This window comes from Triplophysa rosa, linkage group LG12 (genome assembly GCF_024868665.1).
Source record: "Triplophysa rosa linkage group LG12, Trosa_1v2, whole genome shotgun sequence".
In the NCBI taxonomy this organism is placed as follows: Eukaryota; Metazoa; Chordata; class Actinopteri; order Cypriniformes; family Nemacheilidae; genus Triplophysa; species Triplophysa rosa.
Genome location: NC_079901.1, coordinates 6,956,942 through 6,983,004, shown reverse-complemented (window position 1 = coordinate 6,983,004; position 26,063 = coordinate 6,956,942). Strand labels below are relative to the sequence as shown.

At 37.5% G+C, this 26,063-nt stretch overlaps 1 protein-coding gene across 4 annotated transcripts in view; it reads right to left on the bottom strand.

The window, feature by feature from the left end:
- The window catches only part of nectin1b (nectin cell adhesion molecule 1b), a 231,608-nt gene that overhangs the window by 48,139 nt on the left and 157,406 nt on the right, over nt 1-26,063 (bottom strand). For 3 of the 4 annotated variants that reach the window (XM_057348639.1, XM_057348642.1, XM_057348641.1), the window contains exon 8: nt 10,216-10,312. In XM_057348639.1, the coding sequence (XP_057204622.1) occupies nt 10,216-10,312 (97 nt within the window). The remainder of the gene's footprint in view (nt 1-10,215; nt 10,313-26,063) is intronic. The other variant, XM_057348640.1, reaches the window with a different exon arrangement.

The following is a 26,063-nucleotide window of genomic DNA, read 5'->3' as shown; positions in this document are numbered from 1 at the left end:
GGGGTTAACAAACAGACTTTAATTATAAATACAAAACATGAAACAAAAACCCACGAGGGGGTAAACAACAAAACAGCAAGGGAATTAACAAGAGGTAACAGGAACATAGACTAACTACACTAAACAAGACAAGACTAAATACAAACACTAGACATAAACTACAACTAACTAAACTAGAAAACACAGCAATACAGACCGGGAGGGTGACGACGGGCAAACAAGGCAAAATGAACCGACCCAAGACAGAAGAAACAAGGGCATTAAATAAGGGAACAAATCAAGAGGGAACAGCTGACGGGCATGAAACAATAACGAGCAATAATGAGGAGAGGGCGGGAACAGAGACAAGACCGGAGAGAGTATGGCAAGCCGAAAGGGCCAAAATTACCTCCCTCCACATGAAACATGGGGTTCCGTCATGGTTCTGCCTCATCATGTCATGTCTTTCTTGGTCTTGTGGCAGAGCCATGACATCATTTATACCTAATGTGTAAACTTTATACATGGTCCCTTATATCATTTTGTATAAGCGACTTACAATGCATTTAAGGTCTACATTTTATCATGACATTTGTTCACTACCCAGGACAGGTATAATACGGTGGAATACATCTGCTGTATAAAAACATCTGATGAACGTCTTGGAAAAGGTAGTTTTACATACATTCTAAATCATAAACATCTTACAGACATCTTCAAGATGTCTTTATGACATCTGACAGGAAGTGTCTCATATACGTGTTGCAGATTAGCCAACAATAAAAAAAATACGTCTCTGCAATTCAGGGTAGCATCGAACCCAGAAACCCCTGATTAACAAACAAATTAAATCCAATAACGCATTAAGAGAAATGTTTTTGTGGCATCTTCCTCTATCTTCCACATTCACGTAAACATATGCATAGACACTATACGTACAAGATGCTCAGGGTGGCAAAAACGATGTGTTGTCAGTAACCGACAGGATCACACAGCACCCCGAAACAGGCAAAAAAACAACTATACCGCTCTTGCCTATGAAAACGAACCCAGCAGATGAAAGCTTTCATTCCGTCATGGTTAATGGGGTGTGCAAAACCTCTTCCAACTAACTGCTAGACAGAAAAACATCTCCTGAACCCATCGAGGGAGCCCAGTACAGGACACATTTTCCTCATTGTTTTTAGAGCGATTTTCATTACGCGTACAGTTTGCTCCTGACAAAGCTCTTCAGAGAAAACTTCCTTCATTTGACGCTTCGCTGCAAGCAAGCACAATGCGTTTAGAAGTTTGGGATGGGATAGTTTCTCAGCTCTTAAGTACTAAAGCTGAAAGTCTTTTCCAAAGCTAAATAAAACGTCTGGAGCTACTTGAAATTGTGACTGTCTTAGAAAGAAAGAAGATGGCAAAAGAACAATCAAGTGACGGAGAAAGCGGTATTTTCTAACGAATCGAAGATAGAGAAACAAGAAAAGAAAACAACAAAAACAAAACAAAAGACGTTTACATGTGAAGCTGGGTGGTTGTTTGGCTCGGAGACCTATTTTGGTGGTTTGATGTGACTGAATTGAAATGTTTAAATGTGGGATAATCCTGCAGCAAAGACAGCATTTGAGTAAAGATTCCCAACAATTGCCGTCTGCCTATGTCACATTTCTGAGGAAGATCTATTCACTGTAAAGAGGACTTTAGCTTTACGGAAGATGTTTGAGACAGTGGAAAAATTCAATTTAAAGGAAGAATAAAAGGCTTTGCTACCTCTTTGTCACGGCAGCCAGCTATTTTGTTTCTTGTTATCTCCACCCAGGGGCCACGCTGAGAGGAATGGTAAGGGAAGGGAAAGCCATGGAGGTTCGAACGGGTTCCCTTATTACGGGAAAAATATGGGAATGTTGTCAGTCAGACTTAAAGTGGACTTTCATGTTTGCATGCTGCTTATCGTATCGGTGCAGGTACTGTATTCTTTATGTTATTGTGTAATATTAGATGATTCTGCAAAAGGTTCTCCTGTCAAACTAAATTTGACCTTAGAGTGTGTTTTATTGTACTTGCATAATGAAGAACTGCCATGTAATTCCATGAAATGGCATGACGAGAAACTTTTTTTTTTCTTTTCTGTGTTCGTGTATTCTTTTTGAAAGAAAAAGCTAAAATGGGACTGTGACGAGGGAGGCGTGACGAGAGCCGTGGGAGGAGGAAGCGAGGCCGGGACGCGATTGATAATGAGTGTCAGTTGGGCGTCATTCCGGCCTAGTATCTCTCACGGAGGAGAGCGGAAGCATAAAAGGACGAACAGCAGGAAAATACGGGGAGAGAGGACCGGGCCCGGAAATGCTAAGTTTTGTTCATGTTTGTGTGGCCGGCAGTCGTCCGTGAGGGGCTGCCGGCCTGTTTTATTGCTGTTTATTGTTTATTTATTTTGAATTAAAATGTTTGATTGTTCGCCGGTTCCCGCCTCCTTCCTTCCGTTTTATTGAGCTTTATTACAGGGACATTGATAAAAGTTTGGTCCATTTCATGTAATTGAACCAGAAACTTGCTTTATACATGTATTTTTACATATACAGTCAACATACAGTGCCCTCCATTATTATTGGCACCCTTGGTAAATATGAGCAAAGATGGCTGTAAAAATAAATCTGCATTGTTTCTCCTTTTGATCTTTTATTTAAAAAATCTACAATATTCCAACATTTCATTAAAGTAAAACAATTTGAAGTGGGGGGAATATCACATTATGAAAAAATAAATTCTCCAATACACCCTGGTCACAATTATTGGCACCCTTGTATTCAAACTTTCTGCAACCTCCGTTTGCATGAAAAACAGCTCTGAGTCTTTTCTTTTATGTCTGACGAGATTTGAGAATATATGGCAAGTCATCCAAATCCATTCCTTCATACAGAATCTCTTAAGATCCTTCAAATATTAGTGCTCTCTTATCTTCAGTTCATCCCACTCATTTTCTACAGTGTTCAGGTCATGGGACTGGGATAGCTATGGCGGGATCTTGATTTTGTGTTCAGTGACACATTTTTTGTTGATTTTGATGTTTATTTTGATCCAGTGTGCTGATGGAAGATCTAACCACGACCCATTATAATATTTCTAGCAGAGCAAATCAGGTTTTGATTTTTTTATTTGTTGGTATTTGATATAAAACATGATGCCATGTATCTGAACAAGATGTCCAGGACCTCTGGTATAAAAGCAGGTTTACAACAGTAAAGATCTGGCGACATATTTAACTGTGGATATGGGGCATTTTTTATCCTTGTGTGCACCAAACCTATCTTGTGTTATTGCTGCCAAAAAAACAATTTTTCATTTCATATGGCCATAGAACCCAGTCCTGGTTGAAGTTCCAGTATGGCAGATTAATATGGTGGAGTTTGTTTTTGCATGACAGCAGAAGATTTGTTTCTTGAACAGTGTCCCAAACAACTTGTGGTGATGGAGGTGCAGTTTTCCTTTATTTTTTCTAAATGCTTTCCGACCCCAAAATTCAACCGATTACTGCAATTTTCCATCTGTGCTCTTTGAAGAGTCTTTGGCCACTCAAATTCTTCTCCTAGTTGTGCATTGAGACAATATAGACACACATCCTGTTTCGAGCAGATCAGCATCTACAGTCCATTAAAACTTCTTGGTCATTGCCCTGATGTTGGAAATTAGATTTTTTTAACTATTTCCTTAAAGCCATTTTGTATTTTGTGTAGCTCATCAGAACTATATTCTTGTTTTTTTTTATTGTGATAAATGATTAAGGTTTTCTCCTGTGCAACAAGAAGTCATGACTGGATAGCATTGTGTTTCTAGTCACCTTGGTGTGCTAAGAAAATGTAAATATCAATGGGAATATACTTGGGAGATATTTAGAATTTCTAGGGGTGCCAATAATTGTGACCAGGGTGTATAAGAGAACTTTTTTTTATATTCCCCCCACTTCATTTTTTTGTGATATTCCCCCCACTTCAAATTGTTTTTATTTTAATGAAATTTTGGAATATTGTAGATTTTCTTAATAAAATATAAAAAGGAGAAACAATGCAGATTTATTTTTACAGCCTTCTTTGCTCATATTTACCAAGGGTGCCAATAATAGTGGAGGGCACTGTATTTATTGATTTGTTTATATATACTGTATGTCCCATAGGGCATGGGAGTCATTTTTATTACTAATGTTTATTTATGAAGTGACACTAGCTTTATTGCAGTTATTTTTTATTATTGCATTTATTAATCTGTAAGTGTTAAGGGTAATACAATAATGGAAAAAAATAATTAGCATAATTATTATAATAAGGTATGATAATCTGAATGGCTATTGGATTCTAAATAAACAAACGTAATACAGAATAGAGAATAAAGAATAGTGAAATATCCAAAACCTACAACTATTTAATGATGGTGGGAATCTCAACAAAGTCATATTTTGGAGCCAAATTCAAAGGTTTGGGTATCGCAAGACATAACTAAACATACATTACTTGGATTCCATCATTGTGTCAGATGAGTGGTCCCCCTTACAGATCCACCTATAGTGTCACTTAAATTATAAAAACATAGAATATATTATTTTAGGATAATAATAATATTATACATTTCAGTGTCTTTGTATGAGAATGTACTGCTTGTTCTAGAATAACACGTAATGTATGAACACATGCAGATACTGAGATCAGGTTGTTCTGTCAAGATGTCTTTCTATTTTATACGAGAGGAGAAAAACTGACATAACACCTGCAGATTATGAATGCAACCTGCCTGTGATCTCCCGCATCCTGTGAGCTCCAAGATCAGGGATATGCTATCACAGCCTGAACATGTTTACTGCTTTTTTACAATCGCACGCACCTGCACACAATCTGCGCTTTTAAAACAGCACAGCTAGAGCCAAATTTCACAAAGACATGAGAGAAAATTCAGAACAGTTGCCAGAAGCGTTCTGAAAGGTCGTGAAGATTTACTATTAACCGCTGTGACCTTAAAAAGACACTATCGATTCTGGGAAGTTGATTTTGCTCGGATTCGTTCAAAATTAGCATTGTCCTCACAGTAACCAACCTCATTTTGAGTACATAGAGAAACACAAATGCAAATGCACCGGCGGACGTGTCACGAATACTAATGACGGCATTAGACATCAGCGCATAATCTCACAAATGACAGAGATATGTCAACATAGAGAAATCTCACAAATTACAATGGATCTGTGTTGCACTGCATTGATTTACATTAGTTTCATTATTTACTGTATGTCCTTAAAAATCAAATCACTGGTGGGGAACATCAGCTTCTGCTCAAATGTCAAAATGACATTTTTCTAAGGGGGGAGGGCCTAAAAACTTTTTTTGATTCACTTTGATGCTCTTTAAAATGAATATGCATGTTTAGAAATAGTACTGTATGTTAACAATCACAAATGGCTGTAGAGGAGAGGTTGTGTGGACGGCCCTTCTACGCCAGTTGTTTGTATAATGCAAATTACAAACTGTGGGCTTTTTCATTCAGAGAAGTAGAAATTCATCAGCAACAGAAAATGATGTACAGTATGTACCTGTGGTGAACACCTGTTGTGTGTGAATATTTCCCATGGACATACTGTATTCAGAGTATACTGAGCTTTGTAAAATACACAAAGCACATCTGGATGTTTGCCCAGTAATACTATTATTTGATCATCATTGGATAAATTACTGCGGCCATCTCTTGAACAAATTCCATTTACCATCTGTTTAATAGAGCATAATTAATTATGCCAGGCATACGTTACCGACTTCTGGGAATCAGGTGTTATGTACACTCACCTAAAGGATTATTAGGAACACCTGTTCAATTTCTCATTAATGCAATTATCTAATCAACCAATCACATGGCAGTTGCTTCAATGCATTTAGGGGTGTGGTCCTGGTCAAGACAATCTCCTGAACTCCAAACTGAATGTCAGAATGGGAAAGAAAGGTGATTTAAGCAATTTTGAGCGTGGCATGGTTGTTGGTGCCAGACGGGCCGGTCTGAGTATTTCACAATCTGCTCAGTTACTGGGATTTTCACGCACAACCATTTCTAGGGTTTACAAAGAATGGTGTGAAAAGGGAAAAACATCCAGTATGCGGCAGTCCTGTGGGCGAAAATGCCTTGTTGATGCTAGAGGTCAGAGGAGAATGGGCCGACTGATTCAAGCTGATAGAAGAGCAACTTTGACTGAAATAACCACTCGTTACAACCGAGGTATGCAGCAAAGCATTTGTGAAGCCACAACACGCACAACCTTGAGGCAGATGGGCTACAACAGCAGAAGACCCCACCGGGTACCACTCATCTCCACTACAAATAGGAAAAAGAGGCTACAATTTGCACGAGCTCACCAAAATTGGACAGTTGAAGACTGGAAAAATGTTGCCTGGTCTGATGAGTCTCGATTTCTGTTGAGACATTCAAATGGTAGAGTCAGAATTTGGCGTAAACAGAATGAGAACATGGATCCATCATGCCTTGTTACCACTGTGCAGGCTGGTGGTGGTGGTGTAATGGTGTGGGGGATGTTTTCTTGGCACACTTTAGGCCCCTTAGTGCCAATTGGGCATCGTTTAAATGCCACGGCCTACCTGAGCATTGTTTCTGACCATGTCCATCCCTTTATGACCACCATGTACCCATCCTCTAATGGCTACTTCCAGCAGGATAATGCACCATGTCACAAAGCTCGAATCATTTCAAATTGGTTTCTTGAACATGACAATGAGTTCACTGTACTAGAATGGCCCCCACAGTCACCAGATCTCAACCCGATAGAACATCTTTGGGATGTGGTGGAACGGGAGCTTCGTGCCCTGGATGTGCATCCCACAAATCTCCATCAACTGCAAGATGCTATCCTATCAATATGGGCCAACATTTCTAAAGAATGCTTTCAGCACCTTGTTGAATCAATGCCACGTAGAATTAAGGCAGTTCTGAAGGCGAAAGGGGGTCAAACACCGTATTAGTATGGTGTTCCTAATAATCCTTTAGGTGAGTGTACATTAAGCCTGATATTAATTAGAAATGAGTGTGTTTGTCCTAAAAAAGACTGAATTTGCAAAAGAATAACATTTATTTGAAGAATAAAAATAAAAAATCCTATATGTTAAACACATAAATAAAAAATAATAGTAAATGTAATTTATACTCTAACAATAAATGTTGAAATGGCTAATTGTATTGGTTGAGCAATTTTTTATCTCAAAAAGAGCTGAAAGGACAACTGGATGTCTTTTACACTACCGTTCAAAAAAAGTTTAGGATCACTTGACTGAAATGTATTTGTGATCTTGAAAATCATTTGATCTCAAGTCATCTGCTTATACAGAGCCGATCCTTCACACAAAGTACGCAAGTTGCATAGGGGCCCTGCACCACCAGGGGTCCCTCTCAATCCCCCTTGATTTAAGTACCGAATCAAAATCAGTATAATGTAAACAAGGCGCTATTTTTATAACTTGCAAACATGTGGATCCAACTCAATTGGAAATTTCCTTTTTAAATGCTTCATTTATTTACTTACTGTTACATATGTGGACATCATGCATATTTGCACCTTTACGTATGTCCATGACTTCGAAACAGAACATTCTGTCTGGAGCGGAAAAAAACAAGTAGGCATGTGTTTTTCACTATTTTGTTACTTAAGTTTTGCCAAACTATGCAATGAATTCAAACTCAGTATTTACATTTCAGTTTTACATTTCCCCATGATAATATGTAATTTTTTGTTTGTGTCATTCAACATCAACAATCAAATGCTATCATAGGCTTATAAAACGGTCAGTTCTGGTCCTTGATTCTGATTGGCTGAGCGGAGTTCTAAGCCGTTATAAAATACCTCAATATATAACGGCTGACCGCACCACATAGCCTAAATATCATTTTATTTACTTTATTTTATGAAACCTTGCTAAGCATATGGAATAACCGTTTTACAAAAGCAATAAGCCCCGCGAAGCAGTGGGTTACAGTGCATTTTATAACAGCTACGGGGTTTTAGGCACTCCGCTTCGTGTCGTGCCACAACGCCCTTAGCTGTTATAAAATGCACTGTAACCCACTGCTTCTTGGGGCTTATTGCTTTATTATGAAACTTTCTTGAGTTTTTGTTAGTAAATCACTCATTTGGTTAGTAAAAACACACTGCATTTGCATGTTATAGATTTTTGACAGCTAGATGGTTCGAGGGCCGCTTGTTACTTTGGGCAAAGCTATTTTATAGTTATTTTAAATTATTTACCTGTCAGTCAAAATTTGGATTTAACTTTACTTTATTGTCTTACTGTCAGTTTAATGTTTTTTTGTCTCTCAGTATTCATTTGTTTTGTTATTTGATTTATTATTTTTCTAATTCTCATGCTGTGTTCACACCAAACGCGAAGCATCGCATTCCTCGCTCTTTATTACTAGCGGGAGAAGCACGAGCAATGCGAAATGGTCTAAAAGGGTTGTCCCTAGTCTCTTAATGAGTCATGGGTGTGTTTTGGGCAGAGCGTGCAGTAAACCAATCAAAGTCTCATCTCCCATTCCCTTTAAGAGCCAGTTGCACTCGTGCCATGTCGGATTCACTATTTACATGGCGGAATTTGCCAGAGTAAAAACTGGACTCTTCTCCGAGGTTAAAGCGTGCGAGCAGACCATCTACAGGACAAGCTGGATTTTTCATCTTTATGTCCACAATTATAATCTTTTACACTGTAATCCATTTATTTTTAACATTTGGCATGTTTGTGTGCTGCTGCGCGTCCCTCTGTGTGTAATAAGCAGAATGTGCGCTCGCTGTGCACCCACCTATAGGCGCATATTACTGACGCACTCTTTAAATAACCAAAAACATATTGCGCCATTGACTTCAGACAAGGTTTCAGTTGGTCACTGGCGCAGTCTATTTCAGTTGCCTCAAAATAGCAACGCGTCAACAATGCGCCTGAACACACCTCGTTTTTCAGACAAGCACGCCCATGGGCACACAAATGGGCGCAAATGCATTTGCTATTTAAACAACGTGGCACAGGACGTGAAATGATAACTGCGTCGGGCTGAAACTAGCAAAAAACACTTGTGTTGCGCTGAGTGTATGATAGAGCCCTAGGTGTCAATGGGCACTTCTTGCTTGAGTTGACATTTTTTAACGTCATTCGCGTCACACTAGTTCTCATCTATTCACGTCTTCGTATTAACTTTGTATGTAATTTACTTGCGCAAATCGCTTCATTCGCGTTTGGTGTGAACGAAGCATTATATTTTACAATTATGTTTATATTTACTTTTAACTACTGACAAGAGCACCCTCACAAAGGTTTGCTTAAAGCCCCCTGCACTTATATATTTAAAATAATTTTTGGAGACCAAAATATAATTGTAAAAACATTGTAACTTATTTGATTAGAAAACTAATTTTAATATTATTCATTTTATTTTATGTAAAGTTTTTGAAATGGATGATTTGGACTAAATGACAAAGAAAAGGCAGTCAGTTAAACTCCAGCATCGATGATAACTACTTCAATACTGTTTAAAAGCATCTCAGGTTGAGACCTGAAGAAACTGGCAAATGCATATCCTAAAATATAACACAGCTTTGATTTCTTTTCATTTTTCTTCAATTCTCATCACCATATTGTTGTTTTATTACTGTACAATCTAGAAAAAATATCATAAAGGACGAATGAGTGATCATTTTGAACGCTAGTGTACATGCACGCTAAAATGTTTGCAAAATTAAGCGAGGTGTTTATATTTCTTTGCTAGATTCACGCTGCCTGATTTGTCATAAATGATGCAATGCAAATATGCACACCTTCGTATCTCATATTCTTTATCAACACAATGTTGAAAAGTTGCCAGAAAAGACTGCTGAAGCTGCACGGCATACAGTAAGTCATTTGCAAGTTAAACACTAAACTACTAACAAGTCGACAATTTTTCTGCATCACTAGTTTACTACTAAAAATAATTAGTATTTTCCACAGCGACTGCATTACAGTACAGTGGTTTCTGGCACAGGGTTGCATATTGGGGGGGGGGTTGCGTGGTGGATGGGGGTGCCTAGCACAGCAGAAACGTTGCTTAAGTAAAAAAGTCAAACTTTGTGTAAAGTTTGAAACAGCTGAAAGCAATGATTCAGCGGCAAGATATCCTGCTTGGTGGCTGCATCTATAAGCGTTTCCTGACACATCTCGAGCAGAAAATAGGAAGACGCCCTACCTGGATCTCGTCAGACGTCAGATCTCCTTTCATGTCGCTGCTCTTTTTCTTTGGTGGCGGCGGGGCCGGCTTGTGAGCTGGTGGGAGGTCGGTCCTGTTGGAGAAAAAGAGAAAACAGACTGACATCCGCTACCCTGAGAGAGCTTTAATGCGGCCGTGGCCTTAGCCTTGAGTGAATGGACGTAATGAGGAGCCGTGCCCACGTCTGGCTCTCCCACGTGTCGGGGGTTTGATAGGCATCTCCTCACGCTGCCTTTGTTGTAGCTGGTGCCATTTCAGCCCTGCCCTTTCAATGGCTCCCACTAGCCATGGAAGAAGAGATAATGAAACCGGATTGTAATGGGCCAAATGGAACAGAAAAAAAGAGAGATATGGTGGGAGTCCATGAAAAAAGCCTGTTAATCAAGAAGGTGTTTAAATAGCCGACCAATGTCCCCATCAATCCAAGTATCAGACAAAGGCTGCGAACAGAACATGCAGGGCTGGACATGGGGTCAAGAACAGCAGTGTCAAACCTTGGGGGACCATGCAGGCTTTAGCTCTTTTATGAGTCAACATCCAACACTAATCTAAGTCTTCAGGAATATCTGAAAATAACAGGCATGTGTGATTAAGCAGGGTTGGAACTGTAAGTGATGACGGTTTCTTGGGAACAGAATCGGACACCCCTGCTGGTACTGTAGATGCTGTAACTGTTTTGCTGCCATGTTCAATCACTCTTCTACTTTTCAAGTCGTGACATAAGGAATACTATTTCTGGATCAAATAATCCACAAGTTTCAATTGGAGCTTCTATTTAAACAGCCCATAAACACAGTTTCTTCATATCACATATTTAAGCTAAACAGTTACAAACTCACGGTGTACACTACAGTCTCCATGCTCACGGCATCTGCAATACTAATATTTAAATAATTCAAGTATCGTTGTTATTATGGAGATAAAGGTTCATGTTTTTTGGTGGTTTTACAATACGCCATAAGTGTGCGTTAGCATTGTTTTGTTGTTTGGCTATGCCATCTGATAGAATGGTTGGATTCGGAAGTGGTGATGTGTGACATTTAACAAGCAGATTTTAGATACTAACTAATACTTAATAACTAGATGTTTAATACATATTAACAAGATTTGCCACTGGCAGTACTATGAATGGGGAGAGAACACCACACTCAATATGGCAACTTTAGTGAAGGCAAATTGTCAATCGATAAAGACTGACGATTCTCTGGGGCGGAGCTCTAGAGTGACCGCCGGGTGGCACGACCTTCATAAACAGACTTCGCATTTATTCACCTTTGAAGGGTTCTTTCACAAAAATGTAATAGATTTACATTTTCCATTTGATGTTTTTTGATGTCACAGCTTAGGAAAGTCATTACTGAAGAACCTGTGATTGTGCACGTTCTTGGCATTAGCCAGTCAGCATTATTAGTATATCAGGACATCATCTGTGACTCCAATGATGAAATTAGTCGGATGACATTTACAATTCAAGTAACTGGCCCAGTAAAAGTAGATACATACATCTGTGGAGTCAACATAACATCTGGTATGAAAATGTTCTCTCTTGGTATAATAGACATCCTTACAGTCTACAGATTTACAGTGTAGGTCACATGACACAGTTCTCAGTGGGCTGCAGCAGATTGGGTTGCAGAAGCCGTTTGTTACTTAAATTGGGACGTCAAGTTACACTTGAGGCCCTTGCTTAATTTGTTTGCACTGTTTGTTCTTAAAAGTGATGTGTGTAATTTCGGGATGATAACTTGCTCCTGTATCAGCTTAATGTGTAGAGACAATTCAATCCAAAACGTATAAACACTGTGCCTGTATGGGGCTTTCAAAATATTCCTTTGTTCAGATAAGTATCTCAACCATTCCCCCATCACAGCATTGGTCTCATTACTGCATTTCCACTTGGTGAAAATATTGTTGCCGAAATGACACACCTCACCTTTAAATTTAATTTGTATTGATCCAATAAGAATTGTCGATTGAGGGCGTTGAACAACTCATCCAATCAAGAGTATGAACCCATCCGATCAAGAGTATGAACATCTCTTGACAATATTACACATACAATTTGAAATTTCTTTATATGTTGAACAGACATTTACAAGAAGTTAATATAAAAATAAATTGAAATAAACCAGGGCTAGTGAAACATGCCTCACGGGGCGTCAGCGTTAACGCTTCTCATTTACTTTGAATGGGTGACGTCAAGCATTGCCGAAATGAATTGGGGTCCGTCTGCGTCGCGTCACTGGAGTTGCTCGCGGCAGAAGTTGAAAATTGCTCAACTTTTCAATGCATATAGTAACTTGTACTAGTTTTAACCCAAAGGGTAGTAAGTTGTAACTCACTCACGGAGGGTGAAACCGACCTCAGAAAACACCCTGCAGGGAAGAGCAACCAATCACGTGATGTTTGGCACTACCCATGACCGCTGTAGACACTTCAACACACTTGGGTTATGACACACCTGATGGGGTTCAACAGAGTTCAGGCAAACACTCAATACTCCATTTTACCCAAAATAAGCCACAAATCACCGAGTTGAGCACTAAGTTAGGAACAACATCTGGCAAGTCATAAACTCTCCAATTTTCTGCTCTGTAATTTCATTCATAAGGCATGACAATTCGAATAAAATCTAGTTCCCAGTGTGAAGCTCATAGAAAACTCAAAAGCAGATGTCAAACTGTCATACTCGCACACAAGCTCGAGCACCCCCGCAAACCGATGCAGGATTGCGGGCGCATACACAAATGCATATGTGCACACAGTCACTCAATACATTTCAGGTGTCATTATTTGCATCCCTTTCAGGAAACTCAAATAATTCTCTCTGACAGGTGAGCTGTACGGGAGTTGCCATCTAATTTCCAAAAAGAGAAAATCTGTTTCCTCAAGCATGTTAGCAGTCAGACATCATCTGAGTGATTTTGACAAGATGTCACTGCTCATAGATAATGAAGCACTTTGTTCGATACATATACATGATATGTTTATATACGTGTATGTGTGAGAGAGCAAGAGGGGAGAGATGAGAGCTAGACAGCATAGCTCTCCTACAACTTACACAAATGCACTACAAGCATGCACATATCTGCCAGAAAACACCTCGTATTGCTTTTGAGTTGCATGACCTTTCCACAAGGCCAAGCAGGCTCTGTAAAGTCAGCGCTGCTTTGCGCATGAGTGCCTCCGTCCATTTCCTCTTTCATACCCATCACTTCCACTTCACATCACCCCTTTTCACAGAAGAACAGAGGCGTGACACTGGCACACGAAGGCACACACTGGCTGTATAAACACTCACCGCACATAAACACACACAGAAATGAGTGAAGCTCATGTCTAGGTCACATGTCCACTGCTAATTCAAATGAAACGTGTATGCTGTATTTAATGTAAAAAATTAGGTTTTCTTGCATTCACATAACAAGCATAATTAGCATATCCCATCAATTTGTCATGACTTAACACAGTAAATATGAGTAAATAAGTAATTTACTCATAGTGAGTAAATAAGTCCACTAATGCATAATGCTACTTTTTATACTTCAAGAATTACTTTACAATTCTTTTCTTTTAATAAAAATAAACTATTATTCACATTATAACAATTTAACTATTAAATCTATCACAATTCGTTTTTCTTTTGTATTTCCGCAGGTGATATTGATCTGAATGGTCCGATAATGCTGATAATGCTCTAAATGAACCAAAATATTGACAGTGTCCTTTTGAAACCTCAGATGTCCAAATTTGCTGTTTTTTAGGAAATGGAACAAACACTGTACTTTTTAAATGATTAAATACTGTATTGTCAAAATTGACAAGCACTTTTTTGCAAAACCCAGTGACAAACATAAAGGGTGACTAATAATGATTTGGCGCAAAAAAATAAAATCACAAAATACGGAGATACAAGGTTTCAGAAGGACAGCAGAGTTTTATATAAAAGATGACTTCAAATGAAAAAAGAAGTCAAATGTGATCTGAATTAAAGCTGTCACAATATATGAAGCAAGCCATGTTGAAATGTGTCACTTAAAGGGATAGTGCACCCAAAACTGAAAATTCTGTTATGAATTTCTCACTCTCTAGTTGTTCCAAACCTGTATATCTTTCTTTGTTTGGTTGAACACAGAGAAAGATATTTGGATGAATGCGTGTAACCAAACAGTTCTTGGACCCCATTGACTACCATTGTAGGAAAAATGACAATGGTAGTTAAAAGTGCCCCAGAACAAAAAAAATATATACTAATTTTTCCTACTATGGGATAAGCATTCTTCCAAATATCTTTCTCTGTGTTAATCAGAACAAAGACATTTATACAGATTTGGAACAACTCGAAGGTGAATAAATGATGACAGAATTTTTATTTTTGGGTGAACTGTCCCTTTAAACTGCTAAATCATAATCCAAGATCTGACAAAAAATAAACTTCAGCCTCTCTTTTCAAACATTACAAACCTTCAGAAGCAAAGCAACAAGTGCATTACCCAGAAAGTTTTGAGCTGAAAGAACTGTTTATATTTCACATGAAACACAGATGACAGCTCAGTTGTATAGATGCAGAAAAGTCATAAATAGAAATGCTGGAAGAAATAGCACATGTACATAAACACTTCTCATAGAAAACAATTACTCAGGATAATGATGATGCATTATAATTATCATAAAAGCTGCAAAAGTCCATTAATCCAGCGAATCGACAGCGAATCGTGAAAACGACTGAAGTGTCTCTCTCAGCTTCTCTGAATACAAATAATGTATCTGCTCATGTAAATACTGTGATAAAGAAATCAGTGAATATTGTGACATTAAGAACATGTAGCATTTCATTTATTACCACACTGTGGATAGTTATTGTTATTGCTATTCACACTCATATATGCAAAGTATCAGAGTTGTGTGGAACTCAAAATTTGTCTGAATCCAAGCATTTTTGTGTCCTTGTGTATGTTCTAGTCATAAACCGTAAGAAGATAGACAATGCATCCCCCGTTTACTTCCACTGTAGAAAAATTGACCAAAATGTCCCAGATATGGCCACTGGCTTATTGCGCCAATGACGTCATTCAGAGTCTGCGCAGTAGAGGTGGAGCTGTGGCATCAAAGTCTCGCCCATATTACCTGATGACTCAATTGCAAAAAACATCATTTTGCCACGCCCCTTTTTATAGACGTTTCAAAGCAACGACATAGATAGACGTTACTGCACATGCGCGCGTTCATGGACTGCTCTTAATTTCCAGCACACATTTGCAAATAATAAAGTGCCTGTAGATTATTTCAGATAACAAGCAAAAGAAACCGCAGAGAACCGTTACTTGGCTAAACTTGCCTCCCCTATATTTTATAGACTGCGATACCAAGCTCAACCACTAGATGTCAGTGTCTCATACGTCTTCTTTAAATACAACAAAAGTACAGTACCCATTCAACAAATTTCTTATTTAATAAAATTAACATACAACAAAATTCAACAAATCGTTTATTTAATACAATTATTATACAATAAAATAATAATATAAGTTAATATTAACGTAAATTAAATAAAATATAAATAGTGAAAATTTTAGACACTAGACCGGACCGGAAGTTACGGGCAGTCGACGAGCGTGTCCGATGAAACGGTCTACAATATACCTAAGTAAAACCAAACTTATTATAGAAATGAACACTCGAACGTGCATTGGCGAGAGAAGAACTAACTAAATGGATAGAAATCATCTTTGGCAAAAATGTATTTGTAATTGGATTTTTTTTACAGTAGTTTGGTGTTCATGGAGATGGTGGGGTTTGAGCTATACTGCAGCCAGCCACCAGTGGCGCTCAAATTGCTTTTGACTTTTCACTTTTTTATGAGGCATTCCGTAGCATGTAAATAGTATGTCTTTATGCTCAACTCCTACAGTCTATGTAAACATAGCTATTGTTAGCTCATTAGACCAAATGTTAAATGTGTTCTCATTTGTAAGTCACTTTGGATGAAAGTGTCTGCTAACTAAATAAATGTAAATGTGTAGATAAGCCCCAGTCTTGCGGTTGGTTTTTGGCTAGAATAAGCAAATAAGCGAAGTGGGTCATAGTTTATGCCGATAATCAAAAGCAAGACTAATGTCTTGATATAACATGACTACTGCAGGGTGAAAATGAATTCATGTGTGTCCAGACCTGCTTCTATTTCGATATCAGGCAGACACGCGATGCAATTAGAGCAGTCTGGGTCATCATGAACAGTGTCCTTAGAAGCTGTTCCCAACTGACCACAGCTGGAGACAGATGTACCACAGCGACGCAGCGTCCCATCAGCAGCCGCCTGCTGTACTAACCCTGACATGTTTTATATTCGATCACTACCTGAATTTCAGAAGAATTTCAATAGAATAAATCTTGGTTATGTGCTTATTGCAGTGCATTCTGGGATTGCTGAGATGTATACAGGCTGCCTTAGATTTTGGAGCAGCATTCCCACCAGGATCAAACCTTCACTTTGATGCCTTAAAGTGATCTCTATGTAGCCAGCTCACTACTGTAGGTTTTGGCAAAGAGCTAGAGCCAGAAAGGGATCACCATACTTCATATGAGAGGGACGGCAGAGTGAGTTTGAGCGTGTGTGTGCGCGTGTGAGAGATTTACAGAAGGATAGCCCTGACAGACAGCGGCAGTTCCAGATGCACCATTATCTTTCTTCAAAGGGACACAATAATGAAAGGCAGCTAAATAATTCAGAAACTTTCTCTTGCCTCCATCTAGCTTCTCTTTACCGAGGAAAAGATCACTCCCTCTTTGATCCCATTCTGAATTCCAAGAGCTCGCTCTATAGAGAAAATTGATGTAATTATTGATCCAATTAGACTTATGAGGTACCACCACGGTTTACCTCTTTTCTCTTATTGAGTATCAAGCAGAGAAGCAGAATGGTGCTTTAATTCAAATGTGTACCGGGCATGAATCACAGCGCTGAAAAATTGATTCGGCCACTAAAAACCATCAGGAAAGAAAGGCCCCAGACGCATCAAGTGGAAAATAACTCGCATCTCTGCTCCAGTGAAATCAAATCTGTTGCATTTGCAGTGACACACACCATACACCATAATCAAACACTCCAAAATCTAATAGGGAGAATTATCCATTTTTTGAAATGAAGAGGAAAATGATTCTACAGAAGGATAAAGAACGGTTTGTAAATTAATTGGTTTGTCATCACCTACGAATCAGTACAGGTTTTGTAACACTTAGATTGAATTAAATCACATAAACTAACAGAAAAATCTGAAAAAGGCTGATTGAAAATTGCACAGTTTGCGCACGTGTAAAGGTGTAAACACACCAAGGGAGGCCTGTCATCAACCATTTTAAATGAAAAACATAAAGCAAACAACACTGTAAAAAAAAATATCGTAAAAAAACGGTCAAATCACTGGCAGCAGCGGCTGCCAAACAAAAACCATAAAATTAAGATGAAACTCCGTAAATCAAATAATGGAGAAAAACATTACATTTACGTAATTTTTCTTTAAATGTTTTACAGGGAAACACAGTTATTTCACAGACTTTTCCTTAATTATTACGATCAAACACCTTCAATAAAGTGACTGCACATAAGGTTTTACAGAAAAATACTGTTATTTTATGCTTTTTTTCTGAATTATAATGATAAACCTCTTTAAACAATGTGAAAGTACTAATGTTCTGCAGAAAAACACTGTTATTTTACAGTTTCTTTCCTGAAATTTTTCAGTCAAATACTTTTAATACAGTAAATGCTCTGTAACTTTACAGATATTGGCCATGAATTACTAGTCAGATACTGTCAATAAAATGAAAAACACATGTTTAGCATTGTAGAATAACATTTTATTTAGGTAAACATATTAATCATATGAACACAATCACCATAATTTGTAAATGTACACTCGAAATACACAATGATTGACTTCTTTACAGTACAGAATTACAGTATATGCTTTAAACAAATGGTTGAATATAATAAATAAATAAAAAGTACATCCCCATACAATACATTCATCAAATTCTTATAAAACAAACTTTTAATCCTGGAGAAATACAACAGTTTCAAGTGGTGTTGAAAACATTTACACAGGGTCACAAAAAGGTATCGGAGGAAGTTTTGATAGTATATTTGGACAAACATCAAACTGTCAGAATAAGTAAATCATACCATAAGTAAAAACATACCACAAAAAAGTAAATGAGTCTGTGGCAAATATGCAATGTAGTAACGTTAGATAAAGGACTGAATCTGCCATCATTATACATTACGGCAATGTGAATACAGAGTATACTGTTAGAAAACAAGTTACAATGCTAACTTAAATGTAAGTCTTATAACTTCCATCATTAAATCAGCAAAACAAGTCACCAGTTTAAAGGAATGGACAATTTTTCTTTCACAAATGATGTAAATGTTTAACTGTACGTGATTGTTATTGTAAGAGTTAGAAAATAAAAAGTCCCTTATTTTGTTATGTTTTAACCCAAGAAATACGTAACCCAAACGGTTACAGAGTTACATTATAACAGTATTAAGCATACATAATATTACACAATTGTTAATAACAACATAATACAAATACTCAGGTCGAATGTTTAAACACTTACTACCGATGGAGTTTGGGTGCCTGGGTAGCTTTTCTTCCCTTCATCTAAAAAATGAGAGCAAATGTTTTATCATTAACAGTTATTGTTGAAATTAGTGTTTAAAATGGAATGCAAAAGAAAGTCAGAAAGAAATCTAACGTTACACATACTTACCAGGTGTGTGTACTGCCCAGGCAAATCTTATCATATATTTCTGTGTACTTAAAGAAAAACACGTGTGAGAAGAGGAAGATTACTTAAGCTCAATATTATGTAGAATGTTATAGCATTGAAGTTAGTGCTAATATCGCTAATCACGATTAGCATCACACTAGACGAAAATACAAAAACAAGTTTTTACCTTCTGCTGGTAAAGCTGTTAATGCGTGTGATTATTCTCCAGCACCCTGCAACTTCCACACGACTTCGTGTCTTCAGCGCTGTTTACATATAACTGGACCATCAATACTACTGAAACTAACTGACAGACATCAATTCCTCGCGTATGTTCAAAATGAACCAGTGAAGGGCGCGAACAGCTCTAATTGGCTAGTTTCCTGAATGACAGTAAGTTTACCCAATCGTGCTCAAAGCAGCACGGGGAGTCAACCAATGACATCTGTTTACCAATAGCAAGTGTAGTAACAACAGCTATAGTTAAGATAGGTTGTTTTTAAAAGAAAATAAACGTGTTTAGTTTTATTTGAATGTTGCTATATATTTAATTGGTCAGATGTTTTCATTGCAGTATATGAATAAAATTAACTAATGTATGGTACAAGTTTAATGAATACACACGTTTGGTGCTTGGAAGTGGTTTCTAAAAAACAGGCACACAAATATAAAATGTTTCAGTGCCATTACATGAAACAAAATTAGGGCTGACGACAATCAACAAAAATGCAGCCACTACTTTTACAAAATAGCAAAAGAGCAAACAAGATGCTTATGACATACTGCAGGCCTATATGAAAAGATCATTACTAAATGTATTAACATTATGGTAACTTACAGCTCGATGTATTGTCCTAGAATGATCCTCTTGAATTTGAACAAATCTGTTAAGCCTCTGGCCACATTCTCCAAAGTTCTATACTGATTACGTTTGTTTTCATATGTTTCTTTAACTGCAGTTTTAAATCAGTCCATTCTCCTGTCTTTAAGGTTTTTCTCTCTGAGCTAACCAGGTTTAATGTATGGACTGTAGTGGTTAGGCCATAGCCATTCATGATATGAGAAAAAATGAATTTATTAATGATTATCATTAATCATGTTTTTGTTGGCTAGACTATTGCAACTTTTGTCATGTTTACTGCCATGTGCTTTCTCTCCCTGTTGAAAAAAACAGCCTTATGCTACTGTAGTTAGGTATGTTTTGAAGCATGGTAGCTGGTTTGAGCTGGTCATGTGCGGGGCCCGGTTGCATAAAGCAGCTTAATTTTTTCCCTTAAGTATGACACTTTAGAGGTGATTTCCCTTTACCGAAGACAATAGGAGAATAACTTTAGTAAAACTTAAGGTATACTTAAGGACACACTTAAGGCAAAATTACACTTAAGGTGCTTTATGCAACCGGCTGGTTCTCAGCTTAAACCAGCTACCATGCTTCAAAACATACCTAACCAGCATATGCTGTTTTTTTCAACGGGGCTGTCATATCACTTTCAGGAAACATGAAAGTTCCAACCTCAAGAGTAGTGCAGCTTTGTAATTTTGACTGTGTATTGTTTAAATGTACTGTAGCCTAACTAAACAGTTTGCTAAAAAATTTAACGTAAAAATATGCATATACACTAATAAAAAAACTAAGATCTGACTTAAAAATATGGAAGAAAACCGTTAAATTATTTGTACAGAAATAAACCTTTATATAATGAGCAACAAATTTAATTACAGAAAATTATCATAATTTTACATAAATTTGTATGTTACTTAAGAAAGCAGTAAAAATACTGTATAAATATTACAGTATTTTTTCTCTACAAAAACAAGAAAAACATGTAATTTGTTATTATTGTCTTAACACGTAAAATAATATGTGGGTTATTAATTAACAGATAATTGTCTGTAATTTTAATGAAATTTGTATACAATTTAAAAAAAAGAAAAAATTACAGTAAAATATTAAGGTTTTTTCCTGTTAAAATACAATCTTTTTTTACAGTGAACGTCACGACATCACCTCTGAAACTCTCTGATCTCACCTGCAACACTACCTGTAAATTACAATTTAATTACTACATTTGATGTATAAAAACACGTAGAATTGTAATTCAACAACTTGAGATCATATTAAAAATAAAGAATATTCCAATTTACCTCAAAATCTTCAAAATGTGTATAGACTATGATGTCCAAAACCTGAAGCTTAACATGTAGGTGTCAGTAGCCAGGTTTTCATTACAGATTTGCGCAAAACTGAATGTCGATTAAAAAATTGTGCGGAATAACGGCGTTTCCATTAAACAATGTAATGCGACTGAAGTGTATTTTTATCATCCGGGCCATAATTCTTCTTTTTAGGTTTTAAGGCAGGTTTCGAACCAACTTTAGAGGTGCATATTGCCATCTACTGCGATGAACGAGTGAAGAGAAATGTCTATATTTCCCTATATATTTTTATAATAACTCACTATTTTCACTAATAAAGCTCCATACTGCACTCATTCGTTTTCATGCATTTGGGCCATCATATAAGATATGACCTAATGTGAATTCCTTACATCCTATCTTTCCAAATGTTCTGCCCAAACATACCACGAATGGTCATGTGTCTTTTTTGCACGCCACGTGACAAGTGAATGCGACGAAAAGGGTTTCCATTGCGGTTTTGCAAAACATGTCTTTATCGTATATCACGTAAGCTTTTTAGCGATATATTTATATTTACATTTATGCATTTGGCAGATGCTTTTATCCAAAGCGACTGACCTTGCTTTATCCTATACATTTTTGTTTCTAAGGATGTGCAATCCCCTGGGATTGAACCCACGACCTTGGTGTTGTTAGCGCCATGCTCTAACCACTGAGCTACAGGAAAGCATTTATATGGATGTTATTTTGGACATATCTGGAATCTCCTCAATGTTTTGGTTATGCAGTATTTTTCTATATTAAATTATGTCCCAACCCCCGAGTAAGTATTTAACGTAAACCAGTTAAAATCCCAGAGTAAACACGTTTTTGGACACGCTTGCAGGTTGTTCATACATAATGATGTAAGGCAGGTTGTTGCCAACTGTAAATCTTTTGTCTGTGTCTGACGCATATGTGAATCCAGTGTTCCATTAGGTAAGCTTAAAAATATTCTGACAGAAACGCAGGATGAATCTACAGTACACGTTTGCACCTACTGGAACATTGATGTATTCATTGTCAGCAGGAGAATTTTAGGAGAATGTCTGGCCACCTTTACAACCTGCCCTTCTCTCCCTGGTCTGCCGGCTACGAAAGGCTCAGGGCAGCTTAAGAAAGAAGATTTGACAGGGATAGAGAGAAAAACACAGCTAATCCTTGCACTGAAAAGAGTAATCTATGAGAAAGGGTTTAGGAAGAAAGACGGAGAAACAGAGAAAAATGGAAAATTACTTTTTGGGATCCTTTAACAAAGGAAGGAAGGCTATCGGTGAGAGATGCCGACTAAATCCGTAAAGAAGAAGACAATGCTTAAGGAAGATATGTTTTTTGTGCGTTTGTTTGCTTTAGTTCCACAGTCAGAGCCCCAGGATGACCCTGACAACATTTTATTTTGCATTTCTTTTTGAGCAAACAAAAGAGAGGTGTCCAGACCTCAGCATGGTCAGTGTTCTGAGAGCTGTGATGTGAACTCGGCCTCCATTGACCTCTGTTGATCACAATCTCATTTGGTCATTTAAATGCTAATGATACTTTTAATTGCACAATGGGGGAGGCTATGCAATATCATCTGGAGAAGCCAAGGATCTACAGGTCTTCGTCTTACCTTTATTTACATCTAATGGTCTCAAAATGGGGTCTTCCATGCGAGTTTTGCAGATACTCAAAGGAAATCTTGGAAATTAAAGGGTTAAACTCATAAATACAAAAGGGGACGACGGTTTAGAGTTGCTCCATCAGACCCTCTAGATCCAGACCCAAATGAAGACTAAATCCCTCAAATTCCCGATCCAAGCGCTGATGCCAAGAACCAGACTTGACTCCTGACGATATAAGATTTGATTCCTAATGACTCATATATAGAGACTTCAAGGAATAGTTTACCCAAAAATTTAAATTCAGTCTTTGTTTACTCACAATCAAGTTGTTCCAAACATGTGATTTTCTTTGTTCTGTTAACCACAAGCGAAGATATTTTGAAGAGTTTGGAAAACAAAAAAGTCCATGGGCACCATTGACTCCCATAGTAGTTTTTTTTACCATGTTAGTCAATAGTGCCCCAGAACTGTTTAGTGATAAACATTGTTCCAAATATCTTTATCTGTGTTCTTCAGAAACCCTTTAGGACTTATCTGGACTATAAGTACCCCTTTAGGACTTATCTGGACTCAAATCTGAACCAAAATCTGTCATTTAAAAGCTGTTTAAAACAGAAATAATTGAATGTTATTGTACACACTTACAGTATTTTAACATGTGTTGAAGTCAAATAAAGTCAAACTGCATTCCCACCAAATAGGTAATGTTTTATGCAATTGTTCAACAAATCATGATTTTTGTTCATTTATAACCAAAACAAGTTAAAGAATGGAAATCTGTCTCGTTGTCTATTTTTATATAATAAATTGCTTGTGTTTTGCTTCATTTGTGAACAACATTAGATAAAGGCATTTACTAAATGATTAAATGAAGATGCTTTCAATCCTATAAACCGAGCTGCTTGAATGTTGAGATCCACCAGCAGTGTTTGGGTGCTTTGAAGTCTCTCCAAGGGAAGTCAAAGTCGATCCATATTGTTGTGTTGGTCTTATAATCAAGCCTGTCATAGCCCTGTCACTATAACATGCTTTGCTGCTAGCGCCTGGAAGTAAAATTATTGCAGCAGAGCCTTTAATATCATTTCAGCTCTGTTTGTCAGAAGTCAATACCGGTCCGTTTATGAGCCAAACTGCGCTCAAAAATCAAATACTGCAATATAACAATTGTACACAGGACCCACCTAACCCTAGCCAAGAAAGATTGTACCGTAGGTTTCTTTACCTCTATGTCAGTATAAGATGAATTACAAGTAGCATCACAAGAGCATATGGGGACCGAAATTATGCATTATTGTATTGTGCTTAAAGGCCAGAACTGAAATGAGCAATGCTGTTTGTTATCAGTGCTGTGTGAATTGAGCCTCTGTGAGGTATAAAAGTTATGAAAATGTATTATGCCGGATGAACATTATGGTCAAGCCATGAATAGGCACTCAAAGATTAGCAATGTTGGCATATTTTTGTTATAAAAATAACTTTTTACACAATAAATATTTATATGCTCCGCTGGTCAGAAAATATAATAAAAAACAAAAGCAACAATCACATATAGAATTTAAGAATTTAAGAGAAATTATGCATCTTAAAATTTACTTTAAATACCAAAGATTTGGTACCAACGTTGGGTCAAAAATGGACAAACCCAACTGTTGGGTTATAAATTTAACCCAAAATGTTGGCTTGTTTTAACCCATTGTTGGGTCAAATATAACCATATTCTGGGTTCATTTAACCCAACAGTTGGGTTTGTCCATATTTGACCCAACGATGGGTTGAAATAACCCAACATTTTTTTAGAACCTCAAGTTTACTAGTACAGTGTGAGCACGTTGCTTGTGACTGATAAAAGGAATTTTTGCTTCCAGCAGTTCAAGAGACATTTTCTTTCATGAGCTAATCTGCTTATGCCTGTGGTGCAGACAGATAGCGTCCGAAATGAGGGGCGGCGGCCACTTGAGGAAAGTTACCTGCTAGGTCACTATTCCTTTTTTAATGAGGGGTGAGCAGTACGGAGAACCGGTGCGATTCCTTAAAACTGTCCTGAAGAGCTAATATCTCTGCACCCATTGCCCCAAAAAACTACACCAACAACACCAAGGTCATGGGTTTGATGTGCTTACTCATAAAATGTTGAACATTAATGGATAAAAGCGTCTGCGAAATGCATAAAGTTGTCTATCGAGGGACTTATACTGCACGTAATAACACCAACCCTGTTTGTTCCTCCGTTAAGAAAAAAAAAACTGCAGAAACATCATATCCCACGAGAAAGAGAAATTACAGATGATGTTTCTTTAATATCGCTATTATTTCCGGACACATCAACCAGAGCAAACAGAAACTTTCGCTTGTATTTTCAGTTTATCAGATTTTTCTTTACAAACTCTTAATGCACATCATTCATCTTATTTATTTCTATTTTATTTTTTTACAAGCAATTTTATGTTTTCAATTTTAAGTTGATGTTTAAATGAAACACACCCAAGCAATCTAAACTTTGAAAAACCGCTGAGTAAAAATGTTCCTCTTGGACTGACTGTCAGAATCCAAACTGCAGAATGCACTCTCATTTGTGCATGATCAAAAAACACATTGAAACACAGACAAGCACAGAAATGACAGTTCTGCTGTCACTGACGCATCAGCAGCGAGCGTGACAACTTCTGTTTGTCAGGGATTGAAATGATGCACGTGCAGACAGAAACATGCAAGGCAACAGAAGGAGAAAAGAGACGTGTTTAGCATATTGAGCAGAGTGAATTTTAAAGCTGTTGGTCAGTTACTTTGAGTGGTTTTAGTTTTGGAAGTAAAACCCGACGAGAATCCTCCCGGGAAATGATTGTTACACAAATAACTTTTCATCAAAAGAATGCATGATGAAAGTGTACTTACACTTCAAAAAGCTAACTTTTGTAGTGCGCACACATCTTTATCGCTGCCTACTGTATCGCTGCTGGAATATCCCAGTTTAACACAGCCGCTAGCTGTGTTTTACAACATGGTAGCTGGTTCCTAATTGGTCCAAACTGTAGGTTATCCAAGTTGGTTATTAGCTAGCGAAACCACCAGATGGTCTACAAGCTTTAACCAACTACCTACCATGTTCCAAATTCATTTGGATTAAAAGGCTATAAAAACATTAAGAATGATGTTAATCCGAGCATCTTTTTTCACAGGACTGGTCAACAAACACACTCCCATATGCTCAAATGCTGCTCACACGGAGCTCAACAGACAGAACTGCAGGCCGTCATGCCACACAGAAACTCTGTC